General features: G+C 51.6%; 14 protein-coding genes across 14 annotated transcripts; 6 read left to right on the top strand and 8 right to left on the bottom strand.

Moving 5' to 3' along the window:
* Positions 1-470: 470 nt before the first annotated feature.
* On the bottom strand, positions 471-2435 carry CTAM01_06058 (uncharacterized protein; the record flags this gene model as incomplete). Its single annotated transcript, XM_060522088.1, has 9 exons — positions 471-855; positions 910-1054; positions 1110-1258; positions 1317-1392; positions 1447-1585; positions 1638-1730; positions 1782-2002; positions 2064-2240; positions 2303-2435. The coding sequence occupies 9 exons, from the start codon at positions 2433-2435 to the stop codon at positions 471-473; spliced, it is 1518 nt and encodes a 505-aa protein (XP_060383278.1).
* Positions 2436-3753: 1318 nt separating this feature from the next.
* CTAM01_06057 (uncharacterized protein) lies at positions 3754-4894 on the bottom strand (the record flags this gene model as incomplete). The annotated part of the gene is made up of 2 exons (XM_060522087.1): positions 3754-3933; positions 4001-4894. 2 exons carry the CDS (start codon positions 4892-4894, stop codon positions 3754-3756), a joined length of 1074 nt encoding a protein of 357 aa, XP_060383277.1.
* A 126-nt stretch (positions 4895-5020) lies between these two features.
* On the bottom strand, positions 5021-5341 carry CTAM01_06056 (cytochrome P450 98A3; the record flags this gene model as incomplete). Its single annotated transcript, XM_060522086.1, has 1 exon — positions 5021-5341. One exon carries the CDS (start codon positions 5339-5341, stop codon positions 5021-5023), a length of 321 nt encoding a protein of 106 aa, XP_060383276.1.
* A 1274-nt stretch (positions 5342-6615) lies between these two features.
* CTAM01_06055 (uncharacterized protein) lies at positions 6616-6885 on the bottom strand (the record flags this gene model as incomplete). The annotated part of the gene is made up of 1 exon (XM_060522085.1): positions 6616-6885. The coding sequence occupies one exon, from the start codon at positions 6883-6885 to the stop codon at positions 6616-6618; it is 270 nt and encodes an 89-aa protein (XP_060383275.1).
* Positions 6677-7829, top strand: CTAM01_06054 (uncharacterized protein; the record flags this gene model as incomplete). Its single annotated transcript, XM_060522084.1, has 2 exons — positions 6677-7173; positions 7523-7829. 2 exons carry the CDS (start codon positions 6677-6679, stop codon positions 7827-7829), a joined length of 804 nt encoding a protein of 267 aa, XP_060383274.1.
* Positions 7830-8840: 1011 nt separating this feature from the next.
* On the top strand, positions 8841-11033 carry CTAM01_06053 (repetitive proline-rich cell wall protein; the record flags this gene model as incomplete). The annotated part of the gene is made up of 5 exons (XM_060522083.1): positions 8841-9367; positions 9541-9778; positions 9834-10001; positions 10078-10413; positions 10482-11033. Coding segments are annotated over 5 exons (1821 nt in total), but the record flags the coding sequence as incomplete, so codon positions are not given.
* Positions 11034-13776: 2743 nt separating this feature from the next.
* Positions 13777-14517, top strand: CTAM01_06052 (UVI-1; the record flags this gene model as incomplete). The annotated part of the gene is made up of 3 exons (XM_060522082.1): positions 13777-13974; positions 14053-14298; positions 14392-14517. 3 exons carry the CDS (start codon positions 13777-13779, stop codon positions 14515-14517), a joined length of 570 nt encoding a protein of 189 aa, XP_060383272.1.
* Positions 14518-15007: 490 nt separating this feature from the next.
* CTAM01_06051 (uncharacterized protein) lies at positions 15008-17423 on the bottom strand (the record flags this gene model as incomplete). Its single annotated transcript, XM_060522081.1, has 7 exons — positions 15008-15769; positions 15822-16391; positions 16441-16663; positions 16715-16870; positions 16922-17011; positions 17059-17188; positions 17357-17423. The coding sequence occupies 7 exons, from the start codon at positions 17421-17423 to the stop codon at positions 15008-15010; spliced, it is 1998 nt and encodes a 665-aa protein (XP_060383271.1).
* Positions 17424-19110: 1687 nt separating this feature from the next.
* Positions 19111-19561, top strand: CTAM01_06050 (para-nitrobenzyl esterase; the record flags this gene model as incomplete). Its single annotated transcript, XM_060522080.1, has 2 exons — positions 19111-19390; positions 19470-19561. 2 exons carry the CDS (start codon positions 19111-19113, stop codon positions 19559-19561), a joined length of 372 nt encoding a protein of 123 aa, XP_060383270.1.
* Positions 19562-19624: 63 nt separating this feature from the next.
* Positions 19625-20897, top strand: CTAM01_06049 (uncharacterized protein; the record flags this gene model as incomplete). Its single annotated transcript, XM_060522079.1, has 2 exons — positions 19625-19694; positions 19771-20897. 2 exons carry the CDS (start codon positions 19625-19627, stop codon positions 20895-20897), a joined length of 1197 nt encoding a protein of 398 aa, XP_060383269.1.
* A 160-nt stretch (positions 20898-21057) lies between these two features.
* CTAM01_06048 (NmrA family protein) lies at positions 21058-22077 on the bottom strand (the record flags this gene model as incomplete). The annotated part of the gene is made up of 2 exons (XM_060522078.1): positions 21058-21744; positions 21805-22077. The coding sequence occupies 2 exons, from the start codon at positions 22075-22077 to the stop codon at positions 21058-21060; spliced, it is 960 nt and encodes a 319-aa protein (XP_060383268.1).
* A 1305-nt stretch (positions 22078-23382) lies between these two features.
* Positions 23383-24261, top strand: CTAM01_06046 (uncharacterized protein; the record flags this gene model as incomplete). Its single annotated transcript, XM_060522076.1, has 1 exon — positions 23383-24261. One exon carries the CDS (start codon positions 23383-23385, stop codon positions 24259-24261), a length of 879 nt encoding a protein of 292 aa, XP_060383266.1.
* CTAM01_06047 (uncharacterized protein) lies at positions 23532-24197 on the bottom strand (the record flags this gene model as incomplete). Its single annotated transcript, XM_060522077.1, has 3 exons — positions 23532-23770; positions 23936-24065; positions 24147-24197. 3 exons carry the CDS (start codon positions 24195-24197, stop codon positions 23532-23534), a joined length of 420 nt encoding a protein of 139 aa, XP_060383267.1.
* Positions 24262-24632: 371 nt separating the features above from the next.
* CTAM01_06045 (NAD dependent epimerase/dehydratase) lies at positions 24633-26080 on the bottom strand (the record flags this gene model as incomplete). The annotated part of the gene is made up of 3 exons (XM_060522075.1): positions 24633-24957; positions 25020-25608; positions 25678-26080. 3 exons carry the CDS (start codon positions 26078-26080, stop codon positions 24633-24635), a joined length of 1317 nt encoding a protein of 438 aa, XP_060383265.1.
* Between the last annotated feature and the right edge of the window lie 63 nt (positions 26081-26143).

The following is a 26143-nucleotide window of genomic DNA, read 5'->3' as shown; positions in this document are numbered from 1 at the left end:
GTAGTGGATCCATAGAATAATCAGTCAAGAGTGTTTCAAGATGACGAAGGATCATGAGTATTGTACTGTATTTTGTGTCTGCCGAAGAGGATAGTTGGTAAGAGTTGGCAGGAGAAGAGAAATGGATGGAGGATGGGAGTTGAGGTACGTACACAGAACCAAGGTGGGGTATGTGCTCCAAGTGCACTGTCCACCAGCCACGCCCGATAGAGTTTCTAACGTTTTGGGGCGCGGACATGCGGGGCTCAGCACCCGGTCATTCTTAACGCAACGTCTGGCTTTCATCGCTCATTCAACTATCTTTCGCCCAGGGCAGAATCTCTAATAGTTTCGTCGGTAAGACCTGTGCATCGGATAGAAACCCAATCATAGGGGCGGATGCCATCCACTTCTCTCCGTCGACCGAAACTGAGCTGACCAAAAATTCAACTTGCAATCCAGACGTCTCCCCATATTTGTAGGCCCCCTAGTTAACTCGTGTTGGTAGAGGCCAATGTAGGCTTCTTCTTGACAATCTTTCCTGCCTCGCCCGTCGTATCTAGCTCAAAGCTATGAGCAGTATCCGTTCCTATAATCACGCCATCGGCATGACCCATTCCGTCAAAGATCTCATCAATCTCCTCTAAAGTTCTGCCCTTTGTGTCAACGAATAACCAAATCGCAGTAGCCAAGATTGCGAGGTTCCACCCGCCGTTGATGGCAAAGTACCGCCAGCCAATCTTCTCCATAGCTATCGGCGCCGTGTAGAGATTGAGAAAGCTGAAAGCATAGCCAATGGCCTGAGCAATTGCCACACCCTTAGACCGCTGTGAGTATTTCAAGATCTCGGGTGGATATGTATAGGCAAGGAGCATCCTTCAATCGTGTTAGCTTGATCTGCATCGTCTTCGAGGCTATAACGAGGCTTACCAGCTGAAAGACACGGCCAAAAGAAATAAGCCCACAACAGCGATGGCGCCAATGGCATATCGATGGTCGTCGGGATGTTGGTCTGCAAGGTACGAAAGGCCGGAAAGAATAGCAAAGAGGACGACAGTTGCAGCTGTGCCAAAGACTAGACATATACTGTGAATCACACGCGTCACACTGATCAAAGTAGCAAAACTTACTAAGAGCCTTACGAGTGCCGATCTTGTCAATGACGAAGACGCCGGCAAGGCTGCAAAAGGCGTTCCATAACAGTAGGCCCATGTTCACCTGGATGATAGTACCGTAGTTTTCAATTCCTAGTCCGGCAATTAGGAAGGATGAGAAGTATCTGGGTGTGCATAAGTTGGCGGCAGCTCGCGCATCATTGGAAGGACGTGTAGACTTACAGAATGGCGTTTGCCCCTATAATTTGATAGCAAATATTTATCAGCACGGCGATGATGAATCTTTTCAGATTGGAAGCTTTCGTTAGATGTTAGTCTGAGACCTGGATAGAGGAACAGGGACCCGCTTTACCAGGCGCGATGAGTTCTTTCCAGCCACCGTCGTGTTGCTCTTCATGTTCCAAAGTTCCCATGATCTCCTGAGTCTCTGCGATCACCAAGGGATGTTGGCGATCTCCGTTGGCATGCAGACGAGCAAGAATTTCGATGGCCTAAACAGTTTTAGACACAAAGGTTCGGCCTATATCACATACAGCTACATACTTCTTCAGTGCGGCCCTTGTGGAAGAGCCATCGTGGGCTCTCGTCAACGAATGGTAGGAGGCATAGAGCAAGGACAGATGGCACCGCTTCTCCCTTTATACAACAAGTCAGCTACGGTCTGCGTCGTCATCAAAAGTCACTCACAAGCATGATTCCACGCCACGCCCAGTTCGACTGCTTATCCCATATCCCTAAAAAGATGCATGTAGTGAAAAAAGCGGTAAATGGCGCGGAGACTAGCACGGCGTTGGCCAGCATTGATTTATATCTGGGCGCTCCCAGCTCCATAACCCACATGGGCGGCACAGAACCGTTGATCAAAGTAGCAAAGCCGATGAGAAAGCGACCGCAGACGAGTTGTGCAACTGAGGAACATGTGTGTAAGTGAAGGTCCTGGTGAGAGAGAAGCCGACATGTCGCACTCACCTTTAGTTGCGGATGCTTCTAATATGACGCCTATGATGATGCTCGTAGCGCCTAGCCCAAGACCAGTCTTGCGCCCCCAGCGATCGACGAGGTGGCCAACAACGGGAGCGCCAACGATGCACCCGGCGCTGATGATGGCAGCATTGAGACCGACCATATCACTATTGAGTTCAAAATCTGTTTCAGTTTGTCAATTAAGGTGGCTCATTTTATACCAGATGTGATGTTAGTCAACCCACGTTGTCGGTACGGCACGACGGCGTTCAGGTTGTTGATCATGGCGGCATCGTAGGAGATAATGCAAATGCTGAAAACTGCCTCGCAAAAGATCAGCGCATACGAAAGAGTACTGCCCAGTTTCAGCGAAGCCATATTTGCGCAACGTGTTTCGAATGACTGTGCCTCAACGATTTCGATAAAAATTCCGATGAAGCACTGACATTGCCTGGGTTTGCAAAGATGTAGCAAGTGTAGATAGCCTCAACTAATGTGGGGTGGAGACGACACCCGACATGGGCTCTTTTTATAGCCATAGCTTCAACGGCTTTGGAGTAGAGCACAGCTTGCCTCTTTCAACCCCCCCCCCCCCTTCGACTCAGCTAGATAAGCATAGTATACGGCAGAGCCTGGCATTAATGTCCAGGGTCAAGGAAGAGGAATCCGTAGCTATTCCCAAGTTATCGCAACCTTTTGAGTGGCTTACCCGCAGAAGACAAGTAAATCTGAGCACACCTGGCAGCTTATCAGCGAGAGAAGTGCCTACGGCCCAGCTTGAGCCAATCAGGGAACCGTGGTTGACGTTAACCGTGGTTGACGTTTATCAATTCCATCGGTGTATTTTCCCCGGATTCCCCGAACTTTCCCAGGCGCTGAAATTGGCCGGGCACTGCCAATCATCTATGAGTGTCGCTTTATGCTGTGCTTTGCTATCGCACTCATCTTCGACAGACTGACCCCGATTGCTCGGATTGAATAATGATAACCTATGATAGGACGGCTATTGAGTGCATCAGTTCCGAATCCGCGAGAAAGCAGCATTGGGGTTGTTTGACATCGAATGCCTGATGGCAAAAAACTGGGTTTCCATGAGCCAAGCATGAGGTCGGTCTGTAACGCATTGACAAATGAGTGTTCTTTCCAGACCATTGCAAACCCGAGATATCGATTGGCAACAACCAGTATGCATCCTCAAAAAGGAGGGAGAAGGTCTCTGTTCCTCTCAGAACGCCACATATACTATTCTAGCTCGAGGTATCTCAGATTCTCATGGCTGGCCGTAGTCAGTAGAGATAACGACAATATCGACGCCGATATGGCAGATTAATGATCACATGAGTTTCGTGAAGGCAACTTGACTAATCTAACTACGAGAGCCAGGCGTATCTGATCACAGAGTGGTGTGGCCGATTCCTTACATGAAGACAGGATTCGGGCGGGCATTCGGGCGTCGGGCATGGGGCCGAGGTCTGTCTTGCTGTATGTCTGGAAAGTTTCGGTTAGTAGGCGTTCGATGATTGATTATAGTGAATCATGGCATAACAGTGTCGCAGCCAAATCCAGTTCGGTCCTCATGGTTGATTGAGTTGCTTACGAGGGACGCTGTATATTGCGAAGAAGCAACCCCACCCCTTTCCCAATTGCTCACTGGAAAGTTCGCCCGGAAACACTATTTACACGATTACTGGAAGCTTTATATAGCTACTTTACTATTGACGTCGTACTTGCGCAGCTCGTCTTCAGCTTTCAAAGCAGCAGCTTGAATGATGCCTTTGGTATTACTAGTCCGGGGCTTAAACTCCACCGTGAATGGCAGCGGCCTTGGGGCTGGGCTATCATTAAATGCAAAAACATCCAGGTCCTTGGAATTTCCCTAAATTGAGTCAAATCATCAGCAACTGATCAATTGACGCATTGCGGCGAATCCGCAGTTCACTCACATATTCATCGGTAGATCGCATTTTGAATGACCAAAGTAATCCCACGATGGTAAACCAGATACCTTGTTCAGCAAGGGGTTGCCCACTACAAAGGCGTCGACCCCAACCAAACGTAAAGATGCCCTTTTTGCTAGGACTTGGCAGTCGCTCTTCCAAGAACCTCTCAGGTCGTACCTCATCGGGGTAAGGATAGTCTCGTGGATTGCGATGGATGGCCCAAAGGTTTCCAATAATCGAAGTACCTCTGGGAATAAACATGCCCTTGTAGGAATCGTCGTGAACAGGTGCATGAGGGGGACCTCCAAGTGCAATCGCGGCTCGCCAGCGGAATATTTCCGTAAGAAGCGCCTTGCAGTATGGAAGAGAGTCCTCATCTGCCCAAGTAGGGGGTTCGCCTGCCAGGACGCGATCAATTTCCTCCTGTGCCTTCTGCTGAACGCGCGGGAAGGCACACATGGCGAAGATGAAGACGATGATAGTGGTCGTCGTGGTATCTACGCCACCTCCGATCAAATTACCTGTCAGACTGGCGATTTCTTTAGGAGATAACTTGTTGTTGTTCTCCTGGTCCTGGATGAGACGCTTGGAGAAGCTATCCTGTTCAAGTTGAGCCCCTTCGACGGTAAGGGCATAGAAGTATTTTAGCAATTTTTGCCCCTCATCCCATATCATGGAAGGAAACGGGTAGATACGTTTAGGAAGCTTGCTGATCCATGGATAGGCCTCGACTAAATATTGAGCCGGTGCGGAAAAGCCAGCCCCTGTCTGCACGAATGATAACGCAAGCTTAGCAAGATCGTCATCCATCGATCGAACTCGACGGCCCCATCCGATAATGGCGGCAACTGAGCATGCGTATCGCTCAATAGCCGAGACGAACTGCTGGGTCTCCATGATATCACGAATCAATATCTTGGACTCGTTGGCCTGGAATGTTCGGTGTCCCCGAACGGCTTGGCTGCCAACTACGGTATGCTGGAAGGCCGTCAATAAAAGACAACGCAGGTAGCAACAATATCGCTATAGGCAACTGACCGTGATACGTCGATGTAAACGCCATTTGTCTCCATATACGAGGCTGGTCTGATTGTTTTCTGTTTCGTCAAATGCATCGGCTAGGTAGGAATGTGGACGCGACGAATAGATTTGGGCTCGTTTGTCCAATAAATCCGACGCTGCCCAACAGTCGTTTACAACGATCGTCGGACGGTTTCCCGTCCAAATAGTGATCAGAGGGCTATCATATTCCTTTGACCATTTTTCAAAGATGAGATAGGGCTTCGCTGCGGGCACACGCCCGATATTTCCAACGATGGGATATGGGAACGGACCGGGTGGCATGCGAGATCTCAAGTACAACACCCGACCATAAGAAACAAGAACCCATAACAGAAAAACGATGATGGGTCCTGATATGAAAAAGGCTGCCAGGTGCAAAGGGCTGTCCCAGTTTGCTGGAAGGTAATCCGAGAGGGACATTGTTTGAAGTCTTGGAATAAGTCGACAATAGCCTCTTGACGCTCGACTTGATCAATCTCGAGTCTGGGAACGCAAACGAGGTGAGCCTCGTTTTCATATTTCTGCACTTCGCTTCCTCTTCATGAGATACAGACAGGTCAAAATCTCCATGAGAGACGAAGATCAATTTCTGGGTCGGCCGAGGCTTCCGCTGCCCCGGGATGGCTTCTTTTCGGGCTCGGCCGAGACTCCCGTTGCAGTTTGATAACTGGCAGTTTGAGGTCCTTAATCGGAGCCACACGGTTCCGTCTCGATCCAAGTGACATCTGCTACGCGCTCGCCATACCTCGTTTTGCTGCCACCAAGCCTCCATCAAGATCCTCTCGTAAGGTAACTACACAGTAGTATGAACGGAGAAATTTCCTGCCGCTTCGGGCCTGGCAAAGGTACACTAGGTAGTAAACTTGCAGAGTGGGGCGGGTGGGACCTGGTGGGACATGTGCCGGGAGGGGCGATGGAGAAAGAGGCATTCCCACTGCTGCCCTATGCTATGTAAATCCTACCCCGCTCCCCACTGTCGTCCACTTTGCCTTTGTGCCTGCCTACTTGCCAGACTCCAGGTCTTCGCTTCTCTTTATCGTATAGACAATTGAATATACGATTTATGCAATACACATGGCTGGTAGATTGCGTGACTACGTACCTGCTCACCTTCAAGTCGAGCTGCATGTGGCTGCAGGTAATGCCGAGAGTCCAGACGACAGAAACGCTGCGCTCCCGCCTCACAGCGTCCGTTGTCATTAGGTTTGGGGGCCAGAACTGTAAATTGAATCCATGAGCTGTCGCAAAGTGGGAACGATGTGGGGAGAAAGTCCTCTGCATGGGATGCTTACACAATAGAAGGGAAGACGGCAGAAGCCATCATCTGAACCCAACCAACCTTCCCTCGTCTCTTCTTCTCTCCGCTTCATCCAATCGCTCAGTGTGTTCTTCCCTCAACCTTAGGTTCACGATGTCGATGGCTCGCTCCAACTTGCCTGCTCGTCACTTCTCACCTCTTCGTGCCGTCCTTGGCTCCAATATTTCCCTCTTCCTCTCCACACATCCCTGTCGACGATGCCCACGCCAATGTGCATCATGCATCGGATTTGAACGCCTTACTCGATCCACTCTTTTCTCGCGCTCAACCCCTGTACCCGGCCCGGCGTCTTCTCGTGCATGGCCACTGGAAGCCAGTTCCTGGTCCTCGCTTTGGTCAAAGTCTGGGCAACCGTGCCGCTCCCGAGGCGTCCATCATCATCATCATCACGCCAGCCATCTTTGACGACCATTGCGGGGCTCCTACCGAAAGCTGTGCCGCTCTGTTGCCAGGGAAGTCCTTTGCCCGGAGACCTTGCTCTACTGTGTAGAGAAGGATGGGCACCCATGGCATCGGCTTGCCAACTGGCTTACTTTCCAGAAGGTCTGACGCACCTGACCATTGGGAATTCCCTCAATACCAAAGTTCCCCAGACTCAATTGCCTACCTCTATTCCCTGTTCTGCACGTCGTTGGCTGTCGTTCGGCAACGGCGGGCAGTGCGGAGAGTTGGGAAAAGAAATATTGACTGCGCAAGTGCCCGAAGAGCACGGCGCAGATGAAGCCACTGGCCCCGCGTCCTCAACTCCCCGTCAACCGTCAACACAAGATGGCGGGGCATGCGACAACATTGCGAGGTAGCCAACTTCCTGCTGACTGTCAGCGCTCACCCATGTTCCATGGCGCCACCCCGACGCGGCTTATTCGCACAGATTTAAGAGGCTGGAGCCTTTGTCGCATGCACCATATGATCCGTTTGTCATAGCTTCGATTCTCGATTCCCAATGCTCAATGCTCTTGAGCCGCTCCTTGTCAGTCGCTCCTGCCGACACGCGACTAACACACCCGAGCCATTATGGCGTGCTTTGCTTATCAGATAGCTTCTTCATCGACTCTAAAGTCGCCGGCGTCTCGCACCAGCAAATGCCTGCCCTCCCGGGGCCATGTTTTGGGGCTATCGGTATTAGCTGTTGCTATTCCTGATAGAAACCAACACATCAGACTTCAGTCTAGGGCGGCTGGTCCTAGCTGGGGCGAGTCAGGGGTACCCCGCGGGAAACATTGGGCCACTTGGACGATCACTGGATCGTCCTCTGGCAATGGCGGCACTTGGGGAACTTGTGCCGAGCTTTGGTTATCAACCTACGAGCACGCCAGCTTCACGGGCAACAAGCTGCTTCACGTCTTGGCTGCCAAGGGCACAGTCGGGCAATGGCTCAGCCCGCTCTATTTAACCCGACGATGGTTTTTTTTGGAGTATTTCGAAGGGCATGCATCTTCCAAGCAAGGCTAGTAAACGGATGACCGAGGTCTAGTTTGTAAACATTATTTCTCTTGGATTTGCCCGGCGCTGGCCTGGTTACCGCTGTCTTGGCTCTTTTCCAGAATTTTGGCGGCCACACCAAAACAAGTTTTGTGCTCATTCGGAGCCGGCCCCTGGATCTGGTTGGACGCGTTCCTGTACACCAACGACTTGGACTGCATTACTGGTGCGTCTCTTCATTGGATGTTTCCCGCGAGCTGCAGGTCTTGAGCTTGGTGCCACGACATGGACACGAGCCCCCCTCGAGGACACAGCAAGCATCGAGCTACGTCTGTCCGACATTAAGAAACTTATGCGCCGGTCGAGTCCGCCTCATACCCAGCTTCTGACGGCGGAAATTTAATCAAAAGTAGATGCGGCTAGAAAAGAACTGACAGCGCAAGGCTCAACATCTATCAGCAATACGAAGACGCCGCTCCTTGCTGGCGCTCAACTTTGCTGCTACTCGGGTATACTTGATCGGTCAAGTCTCAAGAAAGAACGCGGTTGTGTGAAGCAACTAAGGCACAGATGGTCCAAAGTGAGGGGGTTTCTTCGATCGCCAGCGAACATTTTCGTCACCTCGCGGCCTGCAGTGCTGCCTTGCCCGCCTTTTCGAGCATCTAGTCAGACAGGATTGACGAAAAGCCCTGGAAATGTTGGCATGCCTTGCTCGCAGCCAGTGTCGTGTCAATAAGGCTATCATTGGGCCAAGGGATTCCCAAAGCTCACCACATAAGACACCTGGATTATATTAAATGCCCCTCCTTGTGCCGTCATCATCAGTCGGCCACTACCGACACCAGCCGGCTAGGATGTCAAAGCCTGAGCTGACAGCCTTGACAACGGCATCACGGCCGGGGCAACATGGCCAGCCGGGGGATGGCGGTCTGCCTACCTAGTCGTCTTTCTGCAAGCTGCAATGCCATCGGCCCTAGTCAATACTCGCGCTCTTATTCGTTCAAGTCATCACATAAGCTACCCGTCTGACGGCCAAAAGCGACATGGGTGTCGCTGAACCTTGTCGAGCCTCGCCGTCCTCGTCTTTCGTCGTCGTCGTCCAACCTCGTCTCTTGGCTGCAGTTGCACTACGCACACCGGGTGGCGTATGCCTCATCTTCCGATTTCGAGTCAACCATTGCGCCTTTGGCTGTCGTGTCGCCATTCGGCCGAGACGAAGTCGTTCATCCATACACACCACAGGACTCGTCCTACACCAGCGTTCTCACCTATCCCATCGAGCTCTCCTCCAGCCACTCACTGAGCTCCAGGTTCTTCCCAACTGTTAGGCTGCATCTCCAAGATCGTCTTCCCTCGTATCACACACTTGGCGTACTTGTCCTCTACACCCTACCCAAGGTCCTCTTTCATGGATCAGGCCGCGGCCGGTCTGCTGTCCACATGGCCCAAGACTACTGCAAGCCGCAGTGGAGATCGCCAACCTCTGTTGGTCGACAAGCAGAGATGTCATCTCGTCCTTCGCACTCTGCTTCCTCTTCTCCTCGCCCGTCCGCCTGCAGGCAGACCGGGTATGCCGGCCACCTGTTCATGGCCTCAAGATATAAGCTTACCCAGCCATCTCTTCTTTGCTCGAACCTTTCTCTTGTTTCTCCATCCTCTTGCAGCTCTCACCAGCCTCTCTCCATCCCCCAGCCAACCACATATTCGTGATCTTGTGCTATCAAGTAACTCGTTCGTTAAGGTTACTTAAGAGACTCTCGCTCGAATTAAAGCCTCGCTTCCTCCGCCCATCGTTTCAAGAGTATCTCTCGTTTGAAAAGCTCTCAATTTCACCTCCACCCGCAGCCATGAAGTTTACTACTGCTCTGCTGGCTCTGGCCGCCACTGCCCTTGCAACCGAGGACCACGACTGGGGTAAGGATAAGACCAAGACTATTGTCACGGAAGTCCTGACCACGTACACGACTGTGTGCCCTGTTGTAAGTAGACCTCGAGCCCTTTTTATGATGCGGCGTGGCTTACATTCCTTGTTAGACAATCACCAAGCCCGGCGAACACACCACTCAGTATGAGACCATCACCACCACGTCCACCGTTGTAGAGAAGCACCCCACGACGATCTATGAGACCCTTCCAGGCGCTACTGAAGTCGTGACGGAAATCGACACTGACTACACCACCTACACGACCTACTGCCCGATTGTAAGTGGTCCCTCCAAGCAAAGCTTCCCAGCCAAAAGCTCCGAGCAAAGGGCATCCTGACTAACACTTCCTACAGACGGAGACGATCGTTGGAGAAGGCACCACTAAGACTGTTGTGTACACCACACTCAGCACCGTCGTCGAAAAGAAGCCGACCAAGATCATCGAGACCGTTCCCGGCCCGACGGCCGTAGTGACGGCCACGGATGTCCAGCTTACAACCCTCACAAGCCTCTGCCCGGTCACGGAGACCTACACCGAGGGCGGCAAGACCTGGACCAAGACGTACACCACCACATCCACCATTGTGACTCACGTTCCTACCAAGGTCTGGCAGACTGAGAAGCTCCCTGACGTCACTAAGACGGAGAAGGACGTCGAGTACACCACCATCACTTCTCTTTGCCCTGTGGTGAGTCTTGAGAACCCCTTCCCTCAGCCAAGACTTCCCGGACCTCCCCGAGCTAACATGATGGCCAGACCGAGACCAAGACTATTGGCGGAGAGACGGTAGTCGTCACTTACACATCTACCTCAACCATCGTCACGGAAGTTCCCACCAAAGTGGACGTCTGGACGACCGTAAAGACCACTCAGCATCTTTCCACAGAAGTCTACGAGACCATTACAAAGCCCGTGACGACTTATCAGACCATCGAGCACGGAGAGACGGTTTGGATCACTGCCACAGGCACCAAAACCATTACCGTCGAGAAGGTCCACACCCTGACGGAAGTCATTGTCGAGACCAAGACGGCACACGTCGAGGTCACCCAGGCCGTGACCGTGGGCGGCGAGAGTGTCGTGACGCAAAAGTCATGGGTCTACATCACCGTGTCGGGAACTGTGTACGCTACGCAGACCCGGCCAGCCAGCACCCTCGTCGTCCCTACAACAAGCGCCGTGATCCTTCCCCCGGTCACGGTGTCGAGCCAGGCTCCAGTGGTTGTGCCTACTGCTGCTGCCGACGCCCGCAGAGCCCCGGCAGCTGCCTTCCTGGCTGGTCTCTTTGGTGCCGTTGCGCTCCTCTAGACATTTGGTCCTGGAAGATGGACCATCTGTTTCCGAACTTTTCTTTCTCTCATTTTACTTCTCTGAGGGCACTAATAACCTCATTTCTACACTGATGCCCGTCTCTTCCGGGACGGTCGGGCCTTTAATAATGGATCACATCCATACGACTTTGACGACAAGCTCAATGCTACGACGGCACGGATATACAGATATACCCCTTACACTCACTGATGATCAACCGGTAAAAGGAAGGACTGGAATGATGGGAAGAAGCACATGGCATCCAGATGACTGGAGTAATGATATCCCAGGAGAATGGTTATGGAGGGTAATTCTATTTGACAGCAGAAAGGTCGTGCAAAACTCTCTCAGAAAAGGGGTGTTCAAGGCAACTCCAGTTGCAGCAGACCTCGGGTTCACTTCATGTACATAGACACTTTTGACTTACAGAGGACTTAGGATTCAAAGGTGGCTATATGAGCCTTATCAATATAATGTAGCACATTGCATTTTCATACTACCTAATGAATACCTGCGTAAGCAAGAAAACATGGTATTCCGCTGATGCGAATGACTGGATGGTGACGACTGCTGGCTTCCCACCCAACCCCCGGACATCGTTGCGTTGCTCGCATTGTTTATGTGCTGGCCGTCGATCGGAGCGATGTCACCTCGTGTCGGGGATGCCCAATGTGACCTTTAGCTCTTGGCCCGCGCGAGCGGTGTGGTGCGGTGGTCGTAGTGTGGTTGTCAATTGCGGGAGGGGCTGGTGGTGTGGTGGTGTGTAGTAGGATTGGACGTCATTTTTTGAGTTGGAAATGGTGGCAGGGGAGTGTGAAAGTCTGGGGAAATGGGTTCCTCGGGAGTTCGGTAGCGGGATAACCCGGATGTATGGGTCCGACTCCGGTAACGCCGTCACCACGGGAGAGTACCTGGACAGGTATCTAGCAGCTTTGGGATTCGGCGTTAACAAGCCACAATTTCACTCCTTTTTCCCTTTTCTCTTGGCCACTAGCCGCCAGAGACTCGAAAGGGACACCGTTTCTCAGAGGAGGTTAATTCGCCCACGGTCAGGATCCGTTTCACCCTTCTACTTCGCACGGTGACCGCATGCAAGCCAACACTAGACATCGTTCATCTCGGGACAAAAAAAAAACACCGTAAAATCAAATCGCGCAATAAAAACTCTCAAACGTTGATATTTCCCTACCTCGACTTCCGACTGTAGCAACACGCCGTTGTCGAGATGTGCAAATCATCGGGAAGATCAGCGCCCGCGGGCTCCACAGAGTGTCTCCCTCCCCACTGCCCTGGACTCGGAGGGACTCAGCCAAGCGGCCTCTTGGAATGCCCCTAACTGCCCGGCACGTCTCCAGCCCGAGATCTAACATCTCATGCGGAGAAACACCGTTAAGCCTGAAGCGGTAAATCGGGTTTAAGCTAGTATACGTCCGTTCTGGTCGGTGTTGAAGACTCTGAGACCTATGGCGGACCATTTCAGGAACGGGTCAAGGGGAGAGATGAAGTAGGCTGATACTAATTCGACGGCCCGGTGTAGCATCGAATGAATACATCTCTTAACAGAGTCGTAACAGGCTTCGTCTATGTCTCGCATCTCCGTCTGCCGTCTTTCGAATGCTTGAGCATGCGCGCTGGCGACACAGTAGACGAAAGAGGCCGAAGTGGGAGGGACTTGACTGACGGCGGCCAGTCCCGCATTCTAATCAACCTTTATCTCGGGATCTAGTCAAGCTTCCGCCCTAGCCCACGCCAGTGTCGAATGCCAAACCTCAAAGTACGACAACCGTTCGGGAATGCTTATGCTTACATCAAGCACAGTTTTTACAGTCGCCGAAAGTGGGCTGGCTCCGGCTCTTAGAGGTTGAGCTTCTACTGCCAAGATGCCACCTACGTCGTCGCGTTGTCCCTCTCGCAAGCCTTAGCCGCGCTGCCTAAACGCTAACCTAGATCACAATTGGGTTCATCCTACGAGACGTTCCCTGAAGCGGGTATCTCTGTGGTCTTCTGCGGGACTGGGAGGAAGGCCAGTCGGAATCTTTGAGTGAAACCGTTGCAGATCTTGGGACCAGGAGATTGAATACCCGAGATGCTCGCTCCGCCGCGGTACCGGCCTTTGATTTGGGTTGCTGTAAGATATCCACTTTGAAGAATCCGGAAGGGAGAACTTTGAGATGTTGCCTGTTTAGGAGACAAGTTTCTCGGGCTAAAGAAGTTGGATCCGTTGCTGTCTCGGATCTTAAATGTCTCTGATTACACACATACTAGGTGTCTTGGCAACAAATTGATGATGGCTCATCATTGAAGCTCTTTCGCTCAAGCCCGTGATTCTTGACTTTTTTCTGCCAGAATTGCTCCGAATTAGCCTGGAATCAAAAGTTTTCAGCAAGATGAAGAGATCCGTGAAGTTGCTGATCGTTCCTAATGGAGGAGCCTGGCATACCTCGTGCCCAAGTTTGCTGGCATGAAAACGGCAGTGTAAGCCATGAGCGCATCAAGATCTCAGTCGGCAGGAGAGGCACGCAAAGTCTGAAGTTAATTGAAGCTCAAGTTGAAGATGTATCCAAAGCATCGAGTTATTACGCAGAACCAAATATAAGAAGCTACTCATCTCCCGGCATTATCGCCATTCTCATCACAGCTCTCATCACATACTCATCTTCTCGACATAGCCCAGCCCATCTTTTCCAAGCTGAACATCCATATTTGCAGCCCTTTCTCCCTTCGGTTCAAATCAGAAAACATGCAGTTCTCCATCCTCAAGCTTGCCGTCGCCGCCCTGGCAATTTGCAGCGACTCCGTCCTCGGCCAAACGACCCCAGCCCAAGTCGTCCAGAACATCGACATGGTCACCAAAAAGTCCAACGACCTCATTGCCCCCGCGCAAAAGATTGACCTCGTCAGCGGGCCGTTGCTCATCATCGGCCTGGGTCCTTTCCCGGTAAGTCGGGCCCCGTCTGTTGCCGCATAGGAACTTCGTCAAAATTCCAGAAGCTAACGTTATCTTTCTTATCCGCAGAAAATCATCACTGGCTTCGTAGACATTGTTAGCACCGTCACCACGGCCCTCGCCCAAATGCAGGGCATGCCTCCCGTTCCGGCCGGCCCCCAGTCCGACGCCATCTTTGAGGCGTTCCGCGAGTTCGTGCGCATCCATCAGATGCTTCTCAACGTGCTTATCGGCAAGGCCGGTCTCTTTTCGACTGTACCCCTAATCGGTGCACCTATTGCTGCCGTCCTCAGACAGGTCGAGAGTGTTGTCGATGTGAGCCTCCCCCTCCCGCCTGCCCGCCCTCTCAAGGATTCTTCATAGTTTCAAAGATTAGAAAAGTGGTGGCTGACCCTCGTACTCCCCAAGTCTGTCGCCTTTGCCCTCATCAGCGCCGTGCAGAGCAGAGCCACCGACCTCCAAGTACAGGCCGGCATGCTCACCGGAACTATCACCACCACCATCGACCGCTACGAGGGCCTCAAACTCAACTAAATGATCTGTCGATTTGTCTTTGAACGAGTAAGGATGGGCTTATTTTGGACCAGGGGGCAGGTCCATTTCACTTCTTGGTGCTGACACAATGGAACGGAGCTTCTAGGTTGGACTCAACCACGGGAGCTTGCGTTCAACGCTACGACAGTCTTATCTTTCTCTATTATTATCTTCTTGTTTAATGAAGCATGCTTTTTTATTCAGAGTGGTTGCTTGAACACCATCCTTAGGAGCGAGATGACTGCATTGTCACTAAGCTAGAGTCTTCTCAAACATCACCTGTGGGCTCCAAAGCAATTAAAAAGCCAATGGTGAACTTTTCAAATGAGACAGACACTGCATACTAAGTCATGAATGTGTGTGTGTGCGGCTACTTATGACAATCCTGTATTGACTTTCCGGCGATAAAGAACAAAAAAAGCACCCATAGCCATATCGTTGTGAAAGCTCAGTCCGAATCAGATTACAACAGACAAGACAGGGAACACTGTCACTTTCCTTCGTTGCTGACTATATCATGAAATGCCTTACGACTGGCAGCATATGTCGCACCAACAGGAAACCCGCCGGGCACTCTCGGGAAGACTGAGCCATCAACAACTCTGAGTCCCTGAACACCATGAACTCGGAACTTTGAGTCAACACAACTGTCCAGATTTGTCTTGCCCATCCTACAGCTGCCGGCTGCGTGGTGGCTCCAAGTGTTTTCCCGGATATGTTGCTCAAGTGAACGGTCTGCCGGGGGATCAATGACCTGGAAGGGCTGGTACGGCTCTCCAGTGACGTTCATGATGGACATGAGATGTTCAATGCCCTCGGAAAGAGCAGCAATGTCGACATCGGCGTCTTCTTGATAGAAGTTCAGGTTGATCTCCGGGGTCTCTCGGGGGTTGGACGATCGAAGTCTCACGGTGCCTGTCGGATTGCCGTTTTGCATCTTCACGACGGCCCAGAAGAAGGATGTTGGCGGCCACGCAACTTCGCTGAACCCGGGATAGTGACCATCAAACACACCACCGGCCGCACCAAAGATGATGAGGTCGCAGTCTGCGTTTCTGGATTGGTTGCTACGATGCAGCATGAAAATTGGGGCGGCGGCCTCGCCATATGCACCATAGCCGGCTTCCCATTGTGCAAGGCAGGGATCTGTCTCGGGGCTACCAGGTGTGCATTGTGCGAAGGGGCTATTCTCCCATACGATGTTTGACCGAACGTTGATGCCCGCCTCGTAGTTGTCCTGCAGGAACTCACCCTAAGAGGTTCATTAGCATGAAGAGAAGTCCTATGAGGAGGCCGATACTTACCACGGCAGGCAGATCAACGACAACTGGGATGCCGAATCTCTCCAACTCTTCTCGAGGTCCGATTCCACTCAACTTGAGAAGCTGAGGGGTGTTGAATGCACCGCCTGAGATGATGACTTCCTTCTTAGCCCTGACAGTGCGCACTTGGGGCTCGACCGAGGGGTCGTATCGCCGATCGGCCTCATAAAGTCCTTCTCCAACCATGAACTCTACCCCGTAGGCTCTCAAGCCGGCCTCAGCATTCTTCATCAGAATGCGAGTCGCGAGGCTGTGAGTGCTCAAGGTCAACGGGTATCGCTGCGTTCCATCTTCATGTTTGGAAGCGAGAGTATCCGTGATGTAATTCCAGGGGCTGCTTCTGCGGCGGTTCTCGTCAACGTGTAGTGGTATTTGGTACAAGCCCGGGACTTCGTAGCGATTGCTATCAGGGCGGTTCAGGTCTCTCTCCATTAGCTCGATGACTTGTTCGGGGTCGGGTGCTTCAATGCCCTCGGTCTGGGAGATGGCATTCTGGACCACACGAAGTACGCCCGGACGATCGACAACATAAGAAATGTTGTTTCTATTCGTCTATCTCCTGTCAGTCATATAGTCATTGCGGTTGATGAGCTCCTCGTACCGAAATATACCCATCAAAACCATGCCCTGGCGTCCCTTCAGGCGTATAGGTATTTCTCTCAAGCTCGATAAACATTGATCTCATGTTTTCAGGGCCCCAGGACTCATCTCCTGTAACCTCGGCGAAGTGGTTCCAGTCACTGTCGGGTGGAAGAACCACATTCATAGCATTCGCTATAGCAGAACCACCAACCGTAGCTCCTCTGGGATAGTATATGCCAAGTCTGAACCGGTGGTTAATGACTTACCAAGCAACGGTCTGGTGCATGACTTACGGAGTTGCATCCTCGGGGGCATCAATGCCGTACCAGAGTGTGCCATTTGAAAGACGGTAGGTGAAGTAACGATCGCGACGGGCTTGAGTCTCATTCTGGTAGTGAGACACAAAAAACTGCCAAGACATGGCGGGGTCCTCCGAGTTGACATCCGCTCTGTGAAGTATAAGCACATGGCTTTGTATATCGAGCGGTCTGGAAACTCACAAGCCGGGAATTTGTTGAAGAGGATCATCACCCATATTGCCTCCAGCTTCAATGAGAAAGACAGAATGACCCTCGCGTGCAAGGCTTGCGCTGAGAAATGTTAGCATTAAGAGCATAGTCGGAGGCGATATCCTTACGCCAGAGTGCCACCTCCAGGTCCTGAGCCAACTACAACATAGTCATATGCTGTATCGTTGAGAGGACTTCCAGCCGCGCTGCCACTGAGGGGTAGAAAGAAGGCGAAAGAAAGAAGCTTCATCATCGTGTCTGAAGAACGTTTGACTGCCGTGTTTGTATCTGCTGTATTGAAGCAATTAATTACACCGGCTAGACAGTGTTCTTTTATATATCATGATGCCAAGACCTTTGCAACAGTGGTTTTTTGAAGTGTGCAAAGCATCACCGCGAGAAGCATGTATCCAGCATTGGACGCACAACTTGAAAGCGTCGTCATAGTGTCTGCCAAGTTTTGATCATCACCGTCCAGATCCTCATTGCGCATGCTGTGACAAACGCGAAAATTGGTGGCTGAGGAGGCCAGATCATGAATCCTTCATTGTAGCAGTCTGTCTTGTAGAACAAATACCGGAACTATGGTGAGTTTTCCATCTGCGATGAGTTAGCAGGGTTCCGGTCATGTGAGGCTAAACCCATTGTCGACTCGCTGCTCACCAGCACAGCCTGCAATTTTCTACTGAGCGTTACTTGGCGGAGTTATAGTCGGTCCTTGGCGGACTGGTGAAGTTTAAAAGAACCGATGAGCTTTGGTTGGCGGCCTTGGCGTAGGGCAATCCACTCGGAGATAATGTGGTCAGCTTACACCCCTTATTCCGACACCAACGTGAAAGAACGGCAATAAGCCTTGATGTGCAACGTCTTCGTCCGTGTTCCTCTTCGCGAGGAGAAAGCAAAGTCGCGCAATGCTCTTAATTTGCCAGATTCATCTCTTCACAGACTACGATGGGAACAGCGGGTAGTCTCATCCAATCAATCCCCATCTTAAGCTAGTACTGCTGAGAACTCATGAATGCCCCGATAATGAGCAAAGTGAAATGCGACAAGGTAGTACCATGCTGTCTACGAGCGCCAATATCACCCGCTCCGTGCACTCGATTCAAAGATGGTCCATTATTAGTACGCATTATGGAGGGCTATGACATTGTGCAAGAATTTGGTTCTCATTGCACCAGCTGCTTCATCACTCATAGCACCTGAGGACAAGCGCATAGCCCTTAGACAAGCCCGCGGTCGGCTGGCCGATAAAGCGGGCCGGCCAAAGCCGCGTCCGGCAATACAAGTGGGACTGTTTCGGCGCCGGTTCGTGCGACAGTAAGTGGTGTTCTGGGCGCCGGACAAGCGAAATAGAGAGGAATGACAAACTGATGGAGCTTCTCTCTGTGAAATCAAGACTATTCACACAATCCCGAAATCTAGTCACACCCGCATGTGATGTTTGCGCGAGGGAAGTCCCCATTCATTCGATAGACGCAAACACCTCGGTTTACCCATGGGGCTCTCGGAGCTCTCCTTCCCGTTTCCACTCCTCAAAATCATTCCTCGTTTCTTGCGGCTGAATATGTTTCATTACCCAATGCTTACCATGAGTCTTGTAAGAGCCGGGTCTTCCGTTTAGCCATCATTTCAGCCTCTGGGCATTGCTAGTGTAATGTAGCACAACGCATTATAGCTGTCGTTCGCCATTGCCCATTTTGACGGCCGTCCACCTGGCAAAGGTGTGAAACGACACGTGCGGGGTGGACGCGACGAATAGACTTCCTGTGAATATCAACAAGTTTGTTTATCCCACCGGTGCACCCGCTCATTGTGCCACTTGAGGTTTCGTCCGTCCATTCTCTCCAATTAAGTAATGGGCCGAATCCAAGCTTTCGGGTCTTCCTTGCGGCTTCTCCACCGAGTTTATTTTCTCTCCAAACGCCTGGGTCTCATGGAAAATGATCTACTACTTTACGATAGTGCCAAGTCGCGTATAGTACATAGTTGGAACATGGAAAGGCTACGGAAAACCCGAGAAAACCAAGTTAAACCCTGTTGAGAGTCGAAGACATAAAGGAACTAAGCCCAGATCTCGTGAAATTTCGATAGACTGCGATATTGAAACGAACATTGACAACGATAAATTCTCTTTTGATCTCGTAATTCCAGCCGTGTAACGTACTAATAAGCCAACCATGGAGTTCTCACGAAGGGGCTGGTCTCCTCGATCGACGACTATCGGCATTACTTTGCTTACTTTACTTACACTTGTGATTGCGCAACAACCAGTACAAGTCAAGCTGGACGATGGACCATACTCTGGTTTAACAGCGAATGGCGTCAACAAATTCTTGGGCATTCGGTATGCGGCACCACCACAACGCTTTGCACCACCGGTGCCTGCTTCGATGGCGCCTCATAACGACGTAATCAACGCGACAGCCTTCGCTCCATCCTGTATTCAGGCTATACCTGGTGAGTGAACGTCCCCTAACACACATCGGAGCTCGTCTGGGGCTTTACTCCGGTTGATCATGGCATTGACTTTCAAAAGCTGCGATTGCTGCCATGATGCCGTCCGGTCCTGAAAGCGAAGACTGCTTGTTCGTCAATGTCTACGCACCTTCTTCTCCTTCACCCGCCTAAGGAAGAACTGTCATGGTATGGTACTATGGCGGGGGCTTTCAATTTGGTTCTGCCAACACACCGATGTTCGATGGCTCGAGCTTTGCACAGAATCAAGACGTGATCGTCGTGACGCCAAACTACCGGACGAGTGGTGAGTAACCATTGTTGATGAGAGAGAGCACCCTTATGCCTTTGGAGGTGGGCGTTGCTGATTATTTTGACTGCAGTCTTCGGATTCCCAGGCGATGTCGAGGGCATACCTCAGCAAATGCGCAACGTCGGTCTTATGGACCAGAAACTAGCGCTTCAATGGGTTCAGCGTAACATCAAAGCCTTCGGTGGTGACCCAAATAAGGTGACTTTATTCGGAGAGTCAGCTGGTGGCTCATCAGTCGACCTCTTACTACTCACAAGCGGTGCCCAGCCCCCGTTCCGTGCGGTGATCACCGAGTCTGGAACCGCATATCTCGTAACTGGACCCCAAGCAGGCGGAGATATCGTCGGACTCATGACCGGCCTCTTGGGCAGACCAAACATGACGACCCCATTTCAAACTCTTGCAGCTTCGCTCAATTGCGGCAGCCAGAAGCCGCTTGATTGCGTTAGAGCCGCTCCGGTCGACGCCCTTGTGTCCGTACTCTCTAAAGGTCCTTTCAACTTCCCACCTGTAGCCGACGGAGATGCAAACGTACCGACCTCACCTGATGCTACACGGGCTTCCGGCAAGGTTTCCAAGATACCTATGATGATAGGAACGAACCTCAGAGAAGCCGAAATCTTCACGATGGGTCAGCCACCGACCGCTTTGGATGCCTTTGTCGCAGCAACATTTCCTGGCGACGATGCGTTGCAAAAAGCTGTGACTGCCGGATATCCAGTCGGAGCCGGGATGCCTTTCTCAACTCCAAAGGATGCAATTACACAATTCGCTACGGACTTGGATTGGAGCTGCAGCATTGCGCATGAAGCTCGTCTTTCGGCCCAAGCCGGGGTGCCAACTTGGAGATATCTCTTCAACTCCACCTCGTTCCCGCCAACACCCGGAGGTATCTTGTCTCGCCCGGTACACGGCTCTGAGATCAGCTTCGTCTTTGGCAATCTCCCGCCGCCGCCGGCAACACCTGACCAAGCTCTTGCCTTGAGCAAGTTCATGCAGACGGCATGGGCCAACTTTGCCAAGAACCCCGCCAATGGACCTGGAGTGCCTGCGTGGACGCAATTTTCTGGCAAGCCTGGGGCGATGGACCTGGGAAACTTGGGTGGTGTTGTCGGGGACGGAGTATCTATGACAGATTCAAATGTGATCGATAGTCGTTGCAATCTCTTTGATGCGTCATACGCTAGGAAAGTGTAGTAGCATCACAATTGAGCTATAGGTTGCTTCATCTCTAAGCGCGAATTCGATCGCTAATCACCCTCAACCTTCACCTTGACTAAAATAACGATGATGTGACCAGGCGCATGAATTCATACGAAAGAAACCAGCTTGTTTGTTAGGCTACTCAACTCCTCATCTAGGCTTTGAGAGAGTTCATCACGGTGGTTTTGAAACCCTCCGGCTCTCTTCCCAAAAGCTCACTCAGCAACGGTGACGCAGCAGCCGCCTCACCCCTACGAAACGCCTCAAAGGCCGAAGCCCACGGCTTCGAGTAGTCAACTCCACGGTAGGTAAAGTTAGGAATTACCTGAGCCTGGGAGGCGAACTCATCATCCGAAACCTGCTTGATTTGGACTGGAACCTTTGCGATCTCGCTGAGGATGCTGACTGTTTCCGACAGGGTCAATGTCTTTGTTCCCGAAAAGAGAATCGTCTGTTGGCGGTAGGGGAAACCGTCAGGGTCTGTGACGTAGCGAGATATGAGCTCAGCTGTTGCTTCCCCCAGCTCTTCTCTCTTGACCCATGCGATACCGGGGCCGGCGCCGTCATGAGGAATCTTGATCTCATTGACAGGTCGAGCAGGGTCAAAGAACGAGGTATAGAGTGGGTAAGACTCAGTGTAGAGCCCCTCGCGGACGATCGTGAAGTCGAATCCGGGATGCTCTTTACGGCATGCTCGAAGGTATCCCTCAGTAATGAGGTGTGCCTTCATAACGTGAGCTACTGACTCCTGGTTCTTTGCAGATCCAGCAAAGCCCAACGACCCATAAAAGATGTGCTTCACACCACTTGCAATGGCAGTGTCGATGGCAAACTTGTGCCGCTTTGCGTGATCTTCTTAGCTCTCATACATGTTAAAGTCATTCAGATAGTAAAGCCCTACCTCAAACCTGTGTTCAACCTCAACTGATGCATACGAGATCAAAAACAAGGTCTCGATTCCGCGAAAACTGTTCCGAATCGATTCGTCGTCATCGTAATCAGCTTGTCGAACGTCTGCTCCCAGCTCTCGTGCATGCGAAAGGTTGTTGGGGTTTCTAGCGATGAGGATCAGGTTCGATGGAGAAAGGCGCTGGAGAATGTGCTTTGCAGTGCCTCCGCCAATACCCCCAGAGGCGGGGAAAATTCCAACTTTGTGTTGCGTCGATGAACTCATTTTTGTTACACGAATTATAGACTGATAATGTAGAATATTGTGGTTATTTTACGAAACTCGAGACAACTTGGACGGTTCATCTCAGATCATTAAGTAGTACTTCCTCTCACTTGAGACGCAGAAACGTCACATTTGCCCCTTGTAATCCGTGGAACACCGGATAACAGTGAAGTGGGTAGTTTCGGTGGATAATTTCAAGCAGTCTCCTTTTCGCTCAAGCTCGACCTTAGAAATCGGCTCATCGCTGAATAATCACTCTGCAGACGAAATTTCTGAGTTGAAGTCCGTGGCGCGACTTGATTACGAGGCCATGAGAACCAAAAAAATCATGAGTTAAAGCATTCGAATGTAAGGCTTTGTTCTAGCCCTAGATTCAAGGCGACATTTTCCTACTCACTCGTTACGAGTTCAGTTCGCAGTGCTCCCCGGACCAGTCACCGGTCGGGGAAATGCCGCCTCCGCCCCTCACACCGGGAAAAGCGGGTCCCTCGACCGTTCGCCTCCGGCCCCCTTGATCCGGCCCCGCGGGATGAAAGAAGGCTAGGATTGGAATGCTAGTCCGAACGAAAGCTTCATTGTTTTTGTGCCGTTTCAATATGGCTATTCGTTTGCGGCGGTCAGTTCTCGTTTTGCTGCCTGTATTTGCTACATCCACTTTGGTTTATGTCGGGTTTTGAGACTCGTACTCGGAATGGGCCTTGATCCTTTAAGCTTAAGTAGGTATCTAGCAAGCGGGCATTCTTCTTTATAGACCTATCCCTCAGCAACTTTGAAGATTCATAGCTGGATCTCTCTGGTGCGCGTTAGTATTCTGTATCATGACGTTGACCATTGGCCTAGGGCTTCGCTGGCACGTAAAACCAAACGTCGGCTTCCCGACGGCTGTCTCGCCACTCATCAGCCGAGGAATGCAACAAAATGATTTCATTAGAGGAAACGCTTCTGATACCGAAGCCTGTGTCTGTATTTCATGTAATCACCGGGCCGAAGAGGGACAAAACCACATATCGCCCCGGCCCGTAGAACTCTCACAGATCCTCAAACGTGACGGCTCCCTCCATTGCTAAAGTTGATCTCCATCATCTCATCCGATAATTCTAAGTGTCCCGATCTTTTCAAATGAGCCGCAATTGATCAAAAGCTTGAGAAATCATCACTCCACTTCTTTCTACTGGTTTTGAAAACGGCCCGTTGAAAGTAGCTATGCTTGTACCTCGACATACATTACTCAACGGTTCTGTCTTGCTGTGTGATACCGAGCATTCGGGTCACACTTCAACTTCGTCTTCTTCATCATCCTTAACCATGCCTACTCTTACGTCGCCCTCTTCTACCTCCCCCACTTCTACCGACTCTTCTACTTCGACTGATTCTTCTACTACCTTAATCCTAACAACGTCCTCTTCTACCTCGTCTTCTTCTACGGACGCACCGACAACAACAAGTTCTTCATCCTATAGCACTGACACGGCTTCATCTAGCACAGACAGTCTTACTTCCTCAAGTTCAAGCAATTCAAACTCTAGTGGAAGCACCGTCGCTACGCCCACCATATCCAGCTCCAGCTCGTCTACCGCAGACACCAGCAGCACGGCATCTGCTAGTAGCACTAGCTCGTCTACCGGCAGTCTAGAAAGCTCTTCAACGGTCAGCTCTGGAACTTCTTCGGCTAGCTTTTTGGGAAGTTCTTTGACTAGCAGCTTGGCAACTTCATCTTCGAGCAGCACATCTCTGAGTAGCCTGGCCACGAGCCTTCTCAGCATCAGCAGCACTCTCGGCGGCATCAGCAGCAGCAGCAGTGCCTCCTTGCTCTCTCTCTCCTCGATCAGTGTGCCCACAATCTCGGCTTCTATCTTACCAAGCAACTCCTCAGCCGTCCTGATTTCAACTTCCAGCTCTTTGACCAGCTCTCTCACCACTCTCACTCCGTCGTCGTCATCCTCTTCTGTTGTCGTCTCGCCTACGTTAACTTCCGATACAAAGGGAGTCTACGATCCGTCCATCGGTCTAGCTTTCCCTGGTCCGTCTACCACTCCGTCCACCACTCCGTCCATCACTCCATCCCCTACTTCATCTGACACCCCTTCGACGCCGGCGAGCTCCACAGGAGTTGCTTCCATCTCTTTCGGAGTTCTCTTCAATCTGCAAGTTCTCGCGGGCGCCGTCCCAACCAACCCTGTCTAGACATGGGTTCATGTCTTGCAGGCCCTAGGTTGCATTCTGTCATGGCCTGTATTATCTCTCATTGCCCCTCCGGTCACATTCATAACATAATTGAGTTTAATAGAAAATAACCATGTTTAATCAAACTTAGTTGAGATTTCTCCAATATGTTCGAAGACCGTTGGGGGTGTGTTATCAGATTCAACATTCTGTGACCGTTTCCCCATCGCGAAGTTAATAAAAAGCAAGCATTCATGAATACCATTCCCACACTAAATAGTACCAATTGAAACTTTTCCGTGCTCATCAACTCACTCCATCCTTTTTTCTGCTTCGCACACTACTATACCCCTCGAGCTGCGTCACAATCGACAGCTTCCCCCCACCCTCTCTTAGATCAACGGTCGAGCTTCTTCCACAGCCATCGGCGGCAGCATACCGAGCTTGCCAAACTCGCGATACGTCGCAAAGATGCCCTCCGCCGTGTCAAGGAATCCGTTCCAACCCATCACGCGGGCCTTATTCGGGCTAAGGCGGCCGTAGGCATCTGGCACCACAGCGACGTCCGTGAACATGAACTGGCCCTCGGGGTCCTCGAACGGGTCAGTGAGCAGGTTGTGCTTCTTCATAATCTCCTTCCAGGCTTCGTGGTTCTCGGACTCCTTGGCCCAGGCGACGAAGGACCAGGAGAACTTCAAGCTTGCACGGGGGCCGAAACTAGACACAGAAAAAAGTCAGCCAAGGGCGTCATCCTCACAACGAATCAGAGAGACACGTACCCGATAGGCGGCTTGCCAGGCATTGAAATCGTCTGCATCTTCGACTCATCCAACTCAGGCCTTCCAACCTCTGAAATTCCAAACCACTTCGCAAGCTCAGGCCAGAACAACGCATAGCTAAACGACCCCTGATCACTCGAGTTAAACGCCTCATTCCCGCAATGCTCATTCAAAACAGCCCACTCGGACAGGTACCCGGTAAGGTGCGCATGCGAGTGCGCGTGGTCCTTGGGCCAAGCCGCCATCGTGCCGGGGAACTCGAGCGGCCTGCCGAGGTGAGCCTGCACGGCGGCGTAGACGCCGAGCCCGTAAAACGCATTCATCTGCGCGTTCTCCACGGCGCCTATGATCCAGGAGGGGCGGAAGACGTTCCATTTTGCGCCCGTCCTGACGCAGTGGTCAAATAGAGCGTCTTCCTGCGGGTAGTAAAAGTTTGGCTCGCTGGTGACGCGCTGCGCTGATTCCACGAACGGCGAGATGGCCTGGCCGATGTGGCCGCCGTAGTTCTTGGCGCCGGTCTGCAGGATGATGCGTTTGGGGCGGATGGAGGACTTTTCGAGTCCGCCTAGGAAGTTTTGGAGCAAGGCGGCTGGCCAAGAGTGTTAACCAGAGTGGTTTTTCTCCTCGAGCGGGGAAAAGCGCTTGTGTGAAAACATACAATTGACTTTGACGAGAGCTTCGGCGTTGGACCAAGCCGCGGCGCCGGGCTCAGGTGTGGGTTGAAGGTAGGAGTAGAAAAAGACGTAGTCCGCCGTGACTTGACGCTCCTTTAGACCCCGCGCGATGACGTCCGCGTCCGCCAGAAAGTCGAGCGAGATGTGTTCGATGCGTGCCTGCTGCTCGGCGGAGAAGAAGCTCATCATCTTCTCCGAGAGGGGGCTTCTCGACACTATCCAGACCTTCTTCCATCGCTGCGGTGCGTCGAGGAGGACCCTGAGGGTGTGGAATCCGCTGATGCCATTGGCGCCAGTGATGAGGGCAGTCAAGTCTGTGATATCCGATGGGAAAGTTGGCAAGTTGCGGAAGATGCCTTTGTTCTGAAGAGGGAGGGCCTGAGACATCGCGTCGGTGTATGAATGGTTTGCGTGATTGAAGTTTCCGAAATGTTGATCTGACCTACCGAT

This window comes from Colletotrichum tamarilloi, assembly GCF_030869305.1.
Source record: "Colletotrichum tamarilloi strain Tom-12 chromosome Unknown Scaffold_16.1, whole genome shotgun sequence".
Taxonomy (NCBI): Eukaryota; Fungi; Ascomycota; class Sordariomycetes; order Glomerellales; family Glomerellaceae; genus Colletotrichum; species Colletotrichum tamarilloi.
The sequence above is the reverse complement of the archived record's forward strand: the minus strand, read 5'-3'. Positions and strand labels throughout refer to the sequence as shown.